This window comes from Artemia franciscana, chromosome 19 (genome assembly GCF_032884065.1).
Source record: "Artemia franciscana chromosome 19, ASM3288406v1, whole genome shotgun sequence".
NCBI lineage: Eukaryota > Metazoa > Arthropoda > Branchiopoda > Anostraca > Artemiidae > Artemia > Artemia franciscana.
Genome location: NC_088881.1, coordinates 778,210 through 794,955, shown reverse-complemented (window position 1 = coordinate 794,955; position 16,746 = coordinate 778,210). Strand labels below are relative to the sequence as shown.

At 35.8% G+C, this 16,746-nt stretch overlaps 1 protein-coding gene across 1 annotated transcript in view; it reads right to left on the bottom strand.

Moving 5' to 3' along the window:
* Window positions 1–6,732: 6,732 nt before the first annotated feature.
* The window catches only part of LOC136039631 (uncharacterized), a 36,849-nt gene continuing 26,835 nt past the window's right edge, over window positions 6,733–16,746 (bottom strand). Inside the window, exon 2 of the mRNA XM_065723529.1 lies at window positions 6,733–6,927. Within this exon, the coding sequence (XP_065579601.1) occupies window positions 6,733–6,927 (195 nt within the window). The remainder of the gene's footprint in view (window positions 6,928–16,746) is intronic.

Genomic DNA, 16,746 nt, shown 5'->3' with positions numbered 1-16,746 from the left:
GTTTTTGAGGAGGACAATCTTGCCCAAAGCTCTCAGGGAAAATATGTAAGTTATGCTCTTGGGGTTTGTAAGGACTTTATGGAAAGGGAGGTTGTATAAACTTCGGAAAGGGCTCACTGGATTAGAAATCGGAAATTCTGATGGCATTTCAAAGATTCAAAATGATGGAGGGCGATTGCTCCCCCCACCTCCTTTAGACACCATTTTTCCCAAATGCATCTGATCACAACTGTGACATTGCCATTTTGTTTAAAATAGTCCAAAGGACATATAACAATAACTCCAGGGTTGACGCAACCCACCAGATCAATGGGGCAAAGGTTTTATGTTATATCCTTTGTGCAAGTACGGCTTTTATGAAATGGATGATAATATAAACTTCAGATGGAGAATTTTATTTGAAATCGTCAGTTCTAGTAGCCTTTTTAAGAGTAAAAAACGATCCGAGGGCAATAAGTCCCTCCCCCTCTGCATCCATCATTTCCCAAAAATAACATCTTATCAAAAGTTTGAGATATATATTTTTTCAGAATTTAGTTTCAGTTAGGGACAGCATTAGGGACAATTAGTTTCCTAAATAGGGATTTTGGACAAAATAGTTCTAACATTTTACTTCCTTTTTTGATCTGACTCTGGCTTCAGGAATTATGGGGTATTTTGTTTTTTACTATGTGACGTGATCACTTATTATTAGGTTGCTAGCAACCGCTGTGACCCAGATATCTAATTGAGACTCTAATGATTCTCCAAATTCTCTTAATTGTAATGCAGATATTATATGCAGATAACGTCTTATTATATGCAGATAACGTCTTATTCTTTAAGTTATTGGATTTATGTGCTAAAATGTCAAACGGTTTGCGTAAGAATGAAGCTACAAGGCCCAATAGTAAACAAAACTCTAGAAACAAAATTTTAATATCAATCGATACGTCATCGACTTATTATGTTGATTTCAAATATATAAGAATTTTTAGACTTAGTTTAGTCCATAAAAGACTAAGAATCTGAAAAAATTTGCCTGATTTTGAAAGAAGGAGGAAGCACCCACTAATAGTCAAAGAACTATAATTAAAATCAAACCATTAGCTTACGCGTATCAGAGAACCTTACAGTAGAGGTTTCAAGCCCCTACAAGTTTTTAAGTTTTGATCTATAAATTCTTCCAAAACTGTTTGAAGATCCAATGTCCTGGCGTGTTTCACTTTCAATCGAAAAACTGCTAACTATTTAATTGGTTCATTGTTGATATTAGATAGTTTTTATTTGTTTTAGCTAGAAAAACAAATATTTCACATTTTCAAAAATTTGTTTTCTTTATTTTGATGGCAGCACGGGGTCTTTACAAATGCGGAGCCCGATCGGTTCCAATCATTCCAATCGCTTTTTAGCCGACCCTGATTTTTTAAATCCCGAAGTTTGTGTAGTTTCATAAATAGGTGAGAACACTAAGTTTCTTATGTATAAAGTTACAGCTGAGTAATATATCGTGAGCACACTGAATAAGGTAAAAGATCAGAGAACAAAATCCTGAACGGATGATTTTTACCTTATTTTACATCAATATCTTCATTTAAGCATTCACTATCTTAGAAATCTCTCTCAGGGTTGCCACCCCTAGTGATCTATCACTATTTCTAGTGATTTTTAATTTTGCCGGGTGATTTTCTTCTAGCTAGTTATGTATAATGATTTGTTTTCTAAAACTAGTGATGTCATCAAAATTCAGAAATTTTTCTCAATATAGCTCCTAGATTCATGATTCAATCGAATAAATCATACAAGAAGATAACTATTGTTTTTACTATGGGACATGATCGTCTCTTATTAGGCTGCTGGCTACCGCTGCAACCTGGATATCTAAGTGAAACTGCAATAACTCCAAATTCTCTTATTTGTAGTTTAAAACACCTTATAAGTTCAGATAGTTTCTTATTCCATAAGTTTTTGGATTCTTGTGGTAACATATCAAACGGTATGTGTTAATGAATTGTGAGAATAGAGCTACAAGGCTCAATGGCAATCGATACTCTAGAAGCGGAATTTTCATATCAATCGATATATCATCGGCTAATTATGTTCATTCAAATATAGAAGATTCATTAAGCTTTGTTTTACCCATAAAAGGCTAAGGAACTGAAAATTTACCTGGTTTTTAAGAGAGGGAGGAGGAGCCAACTGAAAGTCAAAGAATTTTGATTAAAGCTTTAGATTTGGCGTATCAGAGAACTTACTGTAGAATTTTCAAACCCCTATCTACAAAAGTATGAAATTATGCATTATTTGCCAGAAGAAAAATCACGGAGGCCTGTTAATTTTTTGCTTTTTCTAGGCATAATTGTATCGAACCCACGGTCCTAGAACTTTGGAAGAGGGCTCATTTCAATAGAAACTAAAATTTCACGTTTCCTTTTTATTTAACCTAAACGATTGGACAGCTACAAGCCACCCCTCCTTCCACGTCCCTTGTTCCTCAAAAAGTTGTTCGATCAAAAACTTGAGATAGCTGTTCTTGTAAAACTTAGTTTAAAGGTTCCAAAACTATACCTTTAGATTTAGCATGACCCTTGCTGACCCTCAGGATAGGTTTGGGGATGAAAGTTTGCTAAAGATAATTTGCTAAGTATAATAAGGATGATATACGATCTTGGAAAACCAGTTTCATTGCCACTAAGACAAATAACGGGTGACGGAATGCATTGGACTTGTTTTCTTTGGGCTATATATGTGCATATTAGGAGGATGGCGTAAATTTTAGGTTTTATTAAATTTTCTCCACACCCCTTAATGTGCAAATATACAGCGCAATTTATATTAGTATATAAACTAAAGTATTACATTTATATAATATTTGGCTTATTTCATTAGGATTAACATAACTTTACTTCTTGGGTGTATTTCAAATAAGTAACAAGTACCTCTTTTCTTCTAGAAGCAACAAGACCTGTTCTTATCAGAATTTGTGAAGATTGAGGCAAATTTAATTCATGCAAATATAAAAGTGCCGTTTGCAAAATTGTTACTGGTGTCTCAATAATTATACTACCTCAAATAGAGCAAAAAAGAAAATAGTCTCTATAATTTTTGGGATAAAAACTGTGGTTTCGGGTCGATAAGAAAAAAAATTAAAAAGCAAAATAATTGTTTCGATTAGATCTCCATTAATCAGTGAGTGGGGTATAGGCCATGGGTACCAGATAGGGAAAATACAGGGAGAAATCAAGGATTTTGTTTAAAAGATGCAAAAAGGCGTTTTTCAAAATTTCAAGGGGAATTTTTGCTTGAGAAAAAACAAAACATATATCTAAAGACATTTTTCCACATCTGGGGGTAATTTTACCCCCTTCCTGTAGATGCTAAATGTATAAAATATGGTACAGATACAAAAATTCAATTAGTTACAATAATAAAGAAAATTGTAATTATAGTAATCTCTAGTCAATTATCAAGGGATTTACACGCTGGTTTAGTGGTTTTTAATTCAAATCTCTAGCAATTTTTTATACCCAGTGGCAACCCTAATCTCACTTGACGTGCCCCGTGTTTTTACTTGTCCGATTACCTATCTGACTAATCCAAGCGTTTTATGAGACGCACATGACGTCAGAGGTTACTCGGATTACCCCCTCGAACGCTCAGGATTACTTGTCCGTGGGCTTGCACTTTCTAACCCCGAAAAAAAAAGATTATTGAGGCCAAGTGACGTCAATGTTACATATTTTTTAAATGGATAATCACGCTGGGTTGCCAAAGGGACACTTTTAGTGCTTTTTTGACACTTTTTCACTCTGGGTGACACCGTGCCACTATTGGGTGAAAAAAGGCCACTTTTTGAAAAAAAGGACACTTTTTGGCATTTTTTCAATATCAGTACCATATATATTTATTTTCAGTTTTTTCTTAACTGTAACTGCTTTTAATTTGTGCTTTTCAGGTTCGTTTCCGTCTTAGGGATTTTTTTATCGTATCCGCACTGCTTTTCTTTTCAAAAGCGCAAAAATTCAAACGTGGTGAAACATGTGACCTGTTCAATAGAGTTTAGAAAAAGTTTTTTGATAAAAAACTGAAGCAAGCATATTGCTGCTGGTAAGTAAAAGCTTAGGGTGTTTTATGACTTGTAGTCTACAGGAGTATGCAGAAGTTCGGCCTGGATAGTAGTTAGTAGCAAACTATCTGATCCTGATATGATTTGCTGCTGCTTAATCATTTCTTGGATGAGGGTGAACCTCAGTTGATTTCCTGAATTAAGACATTAATCTTTTGGTAAATATACAGTTTAGTTTCACATGCATTTGAGAGGGTGGACCTGTTCCATATGGGCACAGGCTAACCCACAAGAAAATTCTCTGGTAACTGTAAACATGTAATACTGTCATTGACTGAACATCACATCTAGTGTGCCAAGTGCTAACTAAGAAAATGTGCTTTTTGCCCAAAGTGATGAAAGGATGCAAGAAAAACAGTGAAAAATGTTTTGCTTTACATTCTGTAACCTGGCGGATTGTTTAAAGCAGAAACAGAAGACTGTTATTGAAACCAACCAAGCTTCCAAGCCATTTCATAAGCAAATTGGCCAAATTGTACCTACCCAATCACATGCATTGTGGTCACCCCTGGTTACCTTTTTTGTGAAACAGTCAAAGGAACCCTCTGCAGACAAGACTTCAAAAGATAAGGCATCCAAGATTCAAGCCTACATGAAAGAGCCTACAACTAAGGCATATCTGTACTTTCTGGCTTCTGTGCTTGGTAAGGTAAATACATTGAACGTAAAGTTCCAGTCTGGGGACACAATGATCCACACTTTGATAACAAGCTTCAGATTGACATTGAAAGTGATCATGAGATGCTTCATGAAACTAGGAATCGTGAACAGAAGTGATGCTTTTGAGTTGCCTCTTCATCCCCGAAGCTACAAAGATGTGAAAGATGTGTTGTGTGATCCCAACACAGAAGCTTAAGTGAATGAAGAAGGAGCATCAGGGAAAGCTGTTGAACAGTTTAGGCTGACTTGCTTAGGATTCTACGTCGAACTGGTGAAGCAGATGAGAAAGTGGGTTAATCATAAAGATAAGACATTACAAGCTCTCAAGTATTTAGACCCGAAAGTTGCCATGAATGGAACTGTTGAAATGATTAGTCCATTAGAACCATCAGGTTTAGCAAACTCCTGGGGAAAAGTCAGAGCGAGATAGAGTCTGCTAGAGACACTCTAGAAAACCAGTGCCTGAGCCTGCCAGATTCCAAAGAAGAAATGAGCCTGAAGTCTGGTGGTGAAAAGCTAGTTTCCTCATCATCTTAGTTATGGAAGCTCTTGTTAGATGGGAAGAATCCGGACGGCACTCCCAAATTCTTTGAACTATAAACCTTTATGTTGAACTTATGCGCATTACCTCACTCAAGTGCTGGTGCTGAAAGATAATTTTCTCAACTAACAAACATTAAAACTAACTTGCGAAATCGGTTGGAAATAAAAACTGTGGATTTCCTCATGCATGTAAAGCAGATGGTTACTTGTAGTGCTGCATTGGTGGATTGGTGTCAGATTTCGCCAATATTACTTAATAACTTTTTGAGGTGGTACTGCAAGGCTGACGACAAGGATGAGAATATATAGAATTAATCTAAACCTGACCTATTTGCTGACCAATCAGAAAACCAAATAATGGAAATCAGATTGATGTAGCCGAAGTTTTTTTCTCCAAAATGGTTAACCACTAGAAATTGATTTTTTTGTCAAAAATGAAAGCCGAAGATTTGAACAGATTTCTTGTACAGGAATTCTGCATTAAAGTTTAATTCTGCATTAAAGCATAAGCACATCAGAACAAATACAATGATAAAATAAATGTTAAGGGATAAACATAGTTACAAAGTTATATCAATTAAAAAAAGGTGAAACAAAATAGGGAACAAAAGAGTTTTTGTACCTCATGGTCAGCAATTGGGGACACAAGTCAAGTTGGGTATTTGGAGCTCTACAAGCACTAAATCTTGCATTAGGAAGAATTAGGGGGTATTCTTTGAAGGGGGGAAGAAAACGTCTATGATAGTCAGAACTAAGGCACTTGTGCCCAAAGTTCATGGTAAGGAAGTGACGTTGTGATTCCAATGTAGTGAGTTCAAGTCTAGCCAAACCTTCATTGTAAGTAGTATAGGACGTCCCCAGTATAGATTTTATAGCTCTTTTTTGAATGCTTTCAATTTTGGAACATTGGGATGTGGTTAACCCAGGGTGTCAGACAGGGCAAGCGCATTCAAGACAAGGTCTTATATAAGAAAAATACATTATTTTAAGGTTCTTGATTGATTTGGGAACCGTTTGAGAAGGGAGAAATATTTAAGGAGGAAACCGCCTGTTTTAAATAAGTGAAAAGAGTGAGATTTCCATTTAAGGTCATTGTCCAAATGCAATCCAAGCAGCTTAACCATGTTTAAATTTGGAATGCAAAGGTAATTATTGATTGGGGGTACATTTTTTAAAAAGGAGAATAGGATTAAATTGCTTTTTAGTGTGCTTAGATTGAGTTTAACATTGTCAAGGTCGTTCTTTAATTTGTTAATGAGTGATTCAAGTTTAACGCCCAAAGTGTTAGGGGTTTGACAAAGGTTAATTAATATCAATTAATCTGCAAATTTAAAAGTGTTGTCAAAGTTTGGTAAAACATTGTTAAAAACAATTAAAAATACCAAAGGACCCAATTTAGTCCCTTGGGGTGCCCTACAGGAAATCTAGGTAAAACCTGATGAATCTCCGTTAGGGAGGACTACACATTGCTCACGATCAGACAAAAAACTAGCTACCATACGTACAACAAAATCTCTGACACCTAAAGCCCTTGCATTATCAGTAAATGTCTGATGATCCAAGTTGTCAAAGGCTGTGCTAATATCATCAAAAACAGCCTCAACGTAGGAACTACTTAACTCAAGATGTTTGAAAACAGTGTGAAGTATATAACATAAACAATGGGTGGTGCTATGATTCGGCCTTGAGCCAAACTGATTTGGATTAATTTTATCTTGAATATCATTAAAGAGGAAATTGTAAATAAAACTTTCAAAAATTTTAGAGAAAATAGAGGTTTTTGATATTGGTCTTAAGTCGGAGGGAACTTTTGGGGTCTTGTTTTTCGGTGTAGGTGACATAATAGCTCGCTTAAAACAGACTGGAAAAACACCATCTACAAAACATTGGTTAAAAATTGCAGTTAGAGGTACACTTAAATAAGGGGCACATTTCACACTCAATTTGGTAGGGATATCACCTGGGTATACTGACTTATTTGTATCAAGATTTTCGAGTTTAAGCTGAGTCTGATGTATTTCAATCACAGGAATTTCAATCACTGCACTTTTGGCCAGTGTATTTTGGAGTGGCGGGTGAGCTTTACAAGTTGAAGCAAAATAATCATTCATGATGTCCGCAGTCACAGGGTCGCCATTACTATCCAGCAAGAGAAACTTAGAAGAGACCTTTCCCATGAGATCTTGGATATATTTTTGGAAATTCTTAGGGTTAGAATACAGTAGCTTATTGAGCATGTGATCACTGTGCTCTTTTCTTGCTTTACAGATTTTACTAATAACAATGTTTCGAAGTTTTCGAGATTTTTTGAAAAATCCTTCCTTAAAGAGTCTATCGCATTCATTTATTAGGCACAAAATTTTTTTATCTATCCATGGTTTACAAGTGGATTTGCGATTGACTTTTTTCACTGGAAACGTGTCACAGTATAACTGGAAAAGTTCTGCTGAAAACTTAGAAGTCATTTCATCACCATTAGTAAGACATAGGATATTGGCCCAGGATTTGGAGCTAAGTTTTACTTTTAAATGGGAAATCTTCTCGTCAGTAATGGGCCTGTTTGAATAACTGATCAATGGTTTAGGGGGAAAGGATGATAAAGGGGTCCAAAAGATTCATAGATGGTCACTTTTCCCTAATGGAAGGGCAATTTTTGGGGCAAAATAGTAATCTTCAATTTTGGTAAAAATCAAGTCTAGCGTTTTGTCACTGCGTGTAGGTGACCTGACAACCTGATCAAGACTAAGAGCAGCGCTAAGCCACTTTTGGTCTAGCTCATTAAAATGACCACATAATGTAATTGCATCAAAGGGGTACTTGCGGCAAATTCTGTCAGTATAAAATTGCAGATATGCCGTCAGCTCCTTCTTAAATCCAATACGAGGAGGGTAATAAATAATACAAAAAATCATGCAAGATACGTCTTTTGGGAGGTTTTTGGGTCTGGTCCAGAGCCATAAAACTTCAGTTTTTGAGTTGTTCTCTATTTCAGGAGATGAAAGAATCCGATTTGGGAGGGTACACTTACAAAAAAAAAGCCACTCCTCCACCATGAGATAGAGGAATACCACCATTGCCCAATCTGGCTTAAAATGATTAAGCCCCAGGCTGTGGGAAATGGTAGACAAAATTTTGTAGAAGATCTGATATGCTACTGAAGGAAAAGAGGGAGCGAGGGCAATTAAGCCGTGTCGGCAGCGACAGACATCGTATCTGTGGTCTGCTGGCACAAATATTTTAAGCCCTGTCTTCGTTATGGCGTTTTTCGGCCGAGACGGCTGGGGCGGCTCATAGTGAAGACAGGTTTTATCGCCGTTTTTGTTTTATCGCCATACAGAGTAGACATTTTGGCTGAAAACACATAAACTAAACAACACAATTTGTCATTCATCTTAGTTGTACTTAAACATTTCTTTACGTTACTGTAAAACCGCAAACGCAACACAAATTACTCAAAATTTTCTGCAGCTCCTGAAATAAGACTGCACTTTCTAATTTTTTTTCCAAAGACAATGAAAACGAAAACTGTCGGGCTTTACTGAGTTTTCGGAAGAAGAATAACTATTACAACCGAAGGTTCGAGAGAACCAGATAAATTGTACTAAATTCTTTCTCTTCTTGGCGTATAAGGCAATTTGAGGTTTTAAATGGGACTTTACTTATTTGAAGAACCGCTTTGCTTTTACTTGAAAAAGAAGAACGCAAATCTGGCTCTGGAGTTGCGAGAAAACCATTTAAAGCCTTTTTTTGTCAACTTTTAAAGTATAATGGCTAATTTTCTAGGAGGACACTAAAAGTGTCCCTTTTTTGCTGAATTTGACACTTTAGTTCCAAAAAGTTTAGGCAACCCTGTAATCACGTGAAATCAAAGACAAGGAAACTGTAAATAGTGGAAATAATCTTAGCTTTTTAGTGACCTGTAAGTAATCTTATACTTATTCCTTAGGATCTAAAGGGTTTTTGGTGTTCTAGGCCCATCTTGCATAGGCTAAGCTTCATAAGGAGTCAGAAGAAAAGTTTTTTTTGTTATTAAAAAGGTTGGTTCTTAGGAAGGCAGCTATCACATTGGTGAGTTATTCAAATATTACTATATCAAACAGGCCTAGTTTCTAAACCATCCTATAATTTTAGTTGAAATTTTTTTAGAATGATTAGGCCAATACCTTTAGCCTTTTATAGGCCTATAGTCTATATTTGTTGAGATTGCTATTTAAACTTAATTTTTGAAGTAAACTAGGGGTAAAATTTTACTTTAGCTACTTTTGGCTATCTTTGAAAGAGGTTAGGCTAGGAAAATGAAACTTTCAGGGATGTGTCTACAGGCTAAAGTATGTCCCAGGACGGTATCTTGAAGTACCTACTTCTACTTCTTTTCCCTCTTGAGGGTCCTGAAATTTTTGGGTGGCTTATTTTTATGGCACTTGGTATTAACCAAGTGACATATAGCAGTCGCCAATTCTGTCGGTCTGTCTGTCGGTCTGTCGGTCTGTCTGTCGGTCTGTCTGTCGGTCCCGGTTTTGCTACTTTAGGCACTTCCAGGTAAGCTAGGACGATGAAATTTGGCAAGCGTATCAGGGACCGGACCAGATTAAATTAGAAATAGTCGTTTTCCCGATTTGACCATCTGGGGGGGGGAGTGGGGGCCCGGTTAATTTGCAAAAAATAGAAAAAATGAAGTATTTTTAACTTATCAGCGGGTATTTGGATCTTAATGAAATTTGATGTTTGGAATGATATTGTGTCTTAGAGCTCTTATTTTTAATCCCGACCGGATCTGATGACATTGGGGGGAGTTGGAGGGGGAAAACCTAAAGTCCCGGTTTTGCTACTTTAGGCACTTCCAGGTAAGCTAGGACGATGAAATTTGGCAAGCGTATCAGGGACCGGACCAGATTAAATTAGAAATAGTCGTTTTCCCGATTTGACCATCTGGGGGGGGGGGAGAAGGGGCCGGTTAATTCGGAAAAATAGAAAAAATGAAGTATTTTTAACTTATGAGCGGGTGATTGGATCTTAATGAAATTTGATGTTTGGAATGTTATTGTGTCTCAGAGCTCTTATTTTAAATCCCGACTGGGTCTGATGACATTGGGGGGAGTTGGAGGGGGGAAACCTAAAATCTTGGAAAACACTTAGAGTAGAGGGATCGGGATGAAACTTGATGGGAAAAATAAGCGCAAGTCCCAGATACATGATTGACATAATCGGAACTTATTTGCTCTCTTTGGGGTAGTTGGGAGGGGGGGAGTAAGTCTTAAAAATTAGAAAAATGAGGTATTTTCAACTTACGAACGGGTGATCGGATCTCAATGAAATTTGATGTTTAGAAGGATATCGTGTCTTAGAGCTCTTATTTTAAATCCCGACCGGATCTGGTGATGGGGGCGGGGAGTTGGGAGGGGGAAACCTAAAACTTGGAAAACACTTAGAGTGGAGGGATCGGGATGAAACATGGTGGGAAAAATAAACACAAGTCCTAGATAGATGATTGACATAAACGGAACGGATCCGCTCTCTTTTGGGTAGTTGGGGGGGGGGGGGGGTTAATTCTGAAAAATTAGAAAAAATGAGGTATTTTTAACTTACGAATGGGTGATTGGATCTCCATGAAATTTGATTTTTAGAAGGGTATCGTGGCTCAAAGCTCTTATTTTAAATCCTGACCGGATCTGGTGACATTGGGGGAAGTTTGGGGTGGGGAGACCTAAAATGATGGGAAACCCTTAGATTGGAAGGATTGGGATGAAACTTGGTTGGAAAAATAAGCAAAAGTCTTGCATACGTAATTTACATAATTGGAACGGATCCGTTCAATTGCGGGGGGGGGGGGGGTAATTCTGAAAAATAAGAAAAATAACGTATTTTTAACTTACGAAGGAGTGATCGGATCTTCATGAAACTTCATATTTAGAAGGACCTCGTAACTCTGATATCTTATTTTAAATCTCAACCGGATCAAACGTAATTCGGGGGGGGCAGTTGGGGGGACCGGAAATCTTAGAAAATACTTAAAGCGGTGAGATCAGGATGAAACTGGATGGGAAGAATAGAAACCTGTCTAAGATACGTGACTGACATAACTGGACCGGATCTGCTCTCTTTGGTGGAATTGGGAGGGGGGAGGTAATTTTGAAAATTGAGGTATTTGTAACTTACGAAAGGGTGACCAGATCTTAATGAAATTTGATATTTAGAAGGATCTTGTGCTATAAAGTTTAACTTTAGGTTCTGACCTTCTCACAAGTGCCAAATGAGCTCTTGGCTCTTCCGACCTCGTCCAAATGAGCTCTTGGCTCTTCCGACCTCGTACCATATGAGCTCTCGGCTCTTCCGACCTCGTCACAAGTGCCATATGAGCTCTTAGCTCTTGTTTGGTTATCAGTTTCTTTTTCTCTGGCCTTAGTTCATGAAAAGGCAATTCCTGTTGATTGAGCAGAACTTTAAGCCATAACACTGGTTTTGTCTAATTTTAGAAATAATCTTTTATGCCATCTCATTATAGGTTAAATATATATGGCTTATATTATTTATTCTCCATGAATTTTTGTTTTATTTGATTTCATTGATGTCAGTTGCCTTCTGTTAAAAATATATCTATTTTTTTTACATCAAGCTTCTTCTTATGTGAAAAAATTTGAACTGTTTTTCTTTTTACATGTTGTATAAAATGTAAAGGGATACCTGGCCCTTCATTTCATAGATTCAACTAAAAGTCTTTGAGGCATCCTATATCAAAATACATCTGACACATTTTAATGTTGTTTTTTTTTAGATGACATAGGACATCATTAAAGTTTTGCATTTGCTTTGCTAAAAATTGTCTTGAAAAGTGCCAAGTTTAGAGAGTTATGTTAATATTCTTCTTGCTGATCAGTATAATTGTTTTTAAAATTCCTTCCGTTTAAAGTATTTTAGAGATTCTGAGCCAACTGTGGGTATATTGTTGTCCCAAATGATTTTTCTCAAATGGACTGGTGGAAAACAAATAGAACATATAATTTCTCTCTTTATTATTTCAAGACTAGAATATCACAAAACTAAGCATTCATATTGCTGATTGTATCTTAAGTAAATATGATCCCTGATGGAGTTTTGTTGATACCTGTCTTAAAATTTATTTGTCTAAATAAAATACATATTGTTTATGGAACAGCAGTGAAAAATGGGAGCAACTACAACTTGAGTTTTTTTTTTTCGTTCAATATTTTCTTTTTCCAAATAATTTTTGTTCTCTGGTGACATTTGTGTTCCTTCCTAAGTAGCTGGCACTCTAGGTTGAGAATCCTTGTTTCCAAAGGGCAGAGGTTTAATTCCTGGCATTACCAGTTTATTTGGTTTGGGACAAAGGTCAGTGATGTGACTGTAAGTTCAGCCAGAATTGGCCCAACCTTAAAAGATTACCTAGAGAAATCTGGGGTCATTAAGCAGGAAGGGTAAGCAAACATAGGATGACTGGCCCCTAGCTTCTTATTGTACTTCCTGGCTAAAGGACCACCTGGTCCTTTACTGGGCTTCTGACTTAGCCATATAAGCTTTCTTTTAAACCCATTAAATATAAGCACAAAGGAAGAAATGCCAGTAAGATGTTCCTTCCTTTTCAATGAATTGTTGATGTACAGACAAGAGTGTAGGTCATAAGAGGTGGCTGGTGAATGTTTTGCAAGGTTTAAAAATTTAGGGCAATTGCTCAGGTTGGCAACTGAGCACAAAAGTAAAATTTTGTGAATGGTTTTTCTTTGTGAATGTTATATTTATGTAATGCCAAGCATTTTAAAGTTAATCTTCATTGTTTTGTTTTAATTGCCATGGCCCTAAGACTTTAGTGTATTAAAACCTACTTATGTCTATACATTTTCTTTTAAACAGAGAGGAGTTCTATGTTTCCTAGCTTCAATAAACTTATATGCGATTTTGAGACCAGGGTTACAAAGTAGGTCAAAACTTGCAAATGGAACTGTGGTATGACTAATTAATTTGTAAGAAATGTATATCAATTTAAAGATTAAAAAATCATGTAGAAAACAATCAAGACAAATAAATAAAAGTGTGTTACAAATGGTTACAACCATTTAATCAAGTGTAACAAATGTAGATCATCCCTAAGATTGAAATGAACAAAGCTTCAATTATGAATCTGTTTTCTTTAAACAGACTGAAGGGGCAAACCTCCAAACTAAGACAAATTCAATCTCACTTTTGGTCTCTTTCCTTTTCAATGGGAACTTTCTTTGGATTTTTTTTTCAACCAAGTAAAAACAGTAGGAACAGGATCAGGTATAAGTGACCTTCCACTTAGCCTACATACCCAGGGGAAAATCATGCAGCTATACTAATAATTGGTAAATTTTTTGTTGTTCATATTTTTGATTTACAAATAAAGTGAACATACCCCTTGATGCCTTTTTTATGTTCTTTACAAACATAATAAGTGCTTCAATTGCAAGTTTTTGAGCTCTTGAAAATGACCAAAATATACCCAAATAGTTTTTGAGTATAAAAAAGCTTAAAACATTGGTCTCAAACTTATTGTGTCATTATTAATCCATTTTTTAATGTTGTATAATCTATGAGTACTGATTTTCTACAATTAAGTTGGATTAACAAATTTTACAATATTATGCTGTTTTTCTTCTTCTTTGATGCCAAATTTTCAATTAAAGTATGTGTTTTTGGTCATTTTTGACTAAATAATGCATGTTTTTCAATGTCAAAGTTTGTTAGGTTAAGCAAGGTCAAAAAGTGCTTAAACTTGAACTAGCAATATAAGCAATTATTATATTTGTAAAGAACATACAAAAAGGCATCAAGTGGTATATTCACTTTATTTGTAAGTCAAAATATAAACAACAAAAATTTACCCCTAACACGCCTAATTTGCAAATATATAGCCCAAATTATATATTTCCAATGTTTTCTGCCACCTTTTACTTGTTTTTACAGTTCTTGTTTTGCCACAGTTGCTTCAATTAAGAGGTACTGGGGTTGAGGGATAGATTGGCAGAATCAATAGAAAATATGTAATTTCAGCTTTAGATTTCCATATTAGGAGGGTTGGGGCTAAAGTAGAGCAGGGCTGCATGTAGAATGTGTTAGCTATAATTATTATGTAAATTACAAAGAATCATCTCTTTTTAACAGGTTTCTTCTATAGGTCTACAGGTCCTTCTCTTGGCTTATACCACATCAAGCATTATATAACCAGAGAAGAATAAGTAGCAAAAAGCTATAAATACATAAGCACATGTTATTAAACAATGACTTCTCTAGTGCTTAACTACGACTTCTTAGTAATATTGACAAGAAATGAGTAACAGAAAGTGAAATTTAGTGTAAATGACAATCAGGAACTGGATACTGGCTCAAGGGGGCCAAAAACAGGGCTATATAATTGGAGTTCAAGAAGGTGGTGATTTTTTAGTGAAAAATACTTCCCTGGCTAATTTAGGACTTTAAATTGATTAGCCTACTGAAATTCTTCTATCCTATGCAATTGAAATATTTTTCCCCTTTTCAGAGCATTAAGACAATTTATCACAATAAAAAATATCTAAAGCATCTTGAATTGAATGACTAAAAAAAGGCAAATAACAACCACAATTTGCAATCTTACAACTTCTGGCCACACAAATTGTATTAGGCTACCCAGGCCTGAAATAATTGCTGAAGGTGTATTTGCCTGTAAAATTAGAAACAGGCCCGAAGCCCCAGCCTCTTCCTTGTCAGAACTTCACATAGCATTAAAGCAATAATAGGCCTATAGGCTATTTTACATGGGAAAAATGTCGTTATTCTCGTAGTTGTTGTTGTTGTTGTTTGGGGTTTGACGCGTTCGACCAATAGGTCATAGGTCATAGGTCGACCAATAGGTGTCACTTCAGTCAGTTGAATTTTTGAATTCACTGAACCAGAACAGTATCACTTGACTTGCTAATGGAGGGGGGCTATTTGCCTGCAGCAACTGCCTGCTTTGAAAAACGGGAATCAAATAGCAATTAAAATACATGTAAAACACAATAATAAAAAGTAATACAATTTTTACACATTAACCAACATCAATACAACCAAATGCCGATAAAATATATCAAAAATGATAAATAGGGTAAGACGACCGGTACTCGGTCACTTTGTTCACTCTTCACACTTTTTGACATTCAATCTACTATAACTACTTTATTATACCACCTAGAAATTTGATTTTTTCACAATTAAAATTGTCTCTGTTTTTTTAACAAGTAGGTCATTAATTTGAATAGTATTGCTTATACAGCGCTACGTATTTCGAATTTAGCAAAAGCTATCAGTTCAGCTAATACTCGGTCATATGTTTCTCCTATTGACAAAGATATTACGCAATAATACACAATCTCAGTCAGAGCCTTGCTTTTTCTTGGTCACTTCGAAAAAACCTGTTTAGACATTCTTTGCTGAGATCTATGACTCAGGCACTTTGTCTCGTTATTAGACATTTTAATGTTTTGAAATTTGTTATTTCAAATTGTATTTTCAGAGCAAAAATAGTGGATCCAGGATTTTCTTTGGGGGGGGGCGCGTAATAGGTGCTTTGATAAACTTATAAACAAGGAAATACCCGCAATCAAAAAGGAACCTTGACAATTATGCATCATAGATAGTAGAGGAAATGGTCTAAAGTGGTAACAAGTTTGGCCTTTATTTTAATACAACCGGTTATAATATAAACCGTTCAAAGTGCTCAATGCATCAGCTCTTTGTCTCAATACATATTAATTTTTAAAAGGTTAAATATTTTTGGAAAAATTTAAGATAATATGTTATTTTAAATTGGATTTTCAGAGAGAAAATAGTGGATTCAGGATTTTTTTTTTTTGGGCGGGGGCGCATAATAGGCTGCTTGGATAAACTTGCGATTGGATAAACAGAGAAAGGTACTACCCAAAGAATACCTTCAATTTAAAGGGAGCCTCAACAATTATGCGTCGTGGTAGGCAGTGGAAATGGTCGTAAATTTAATCTAAAATCTGGTGAGGGATGAAGTTCAAATAAATCTGTTGAAAGTAAGATGGTATGAAAATGTTGATACAAAAAATTAGTGACAAAGTTATTATGCAATAATACATATTCTCGTCCTGTCAGTCCCTGCTGCTATATTGGCTATGACTCAGGCTCTTTGTCTTGTTATTAAATATAAAAAAACAAGTTTTTTGAAATGAAAGTAAGGAGCGACATTAAAACTTAAACGAACAGAAATTACTCCGTATATGAAAGGGGCTTTTCCTTCTCGACGCCCCGCTCTTTACGCTAAAGTTTTTTATTGTTTTAAAATGTAGTTGCGACAAAGAATCAAACTTTAGCGCAAGGATCGGGATGTCGAGGAGGAAAAGCCCCTTTCATATACGGAGTAATTTCTGTTCGTTTTAAGTTTTAATGTCGCTCCTTACTTTCATTTCAAAAAACTTATT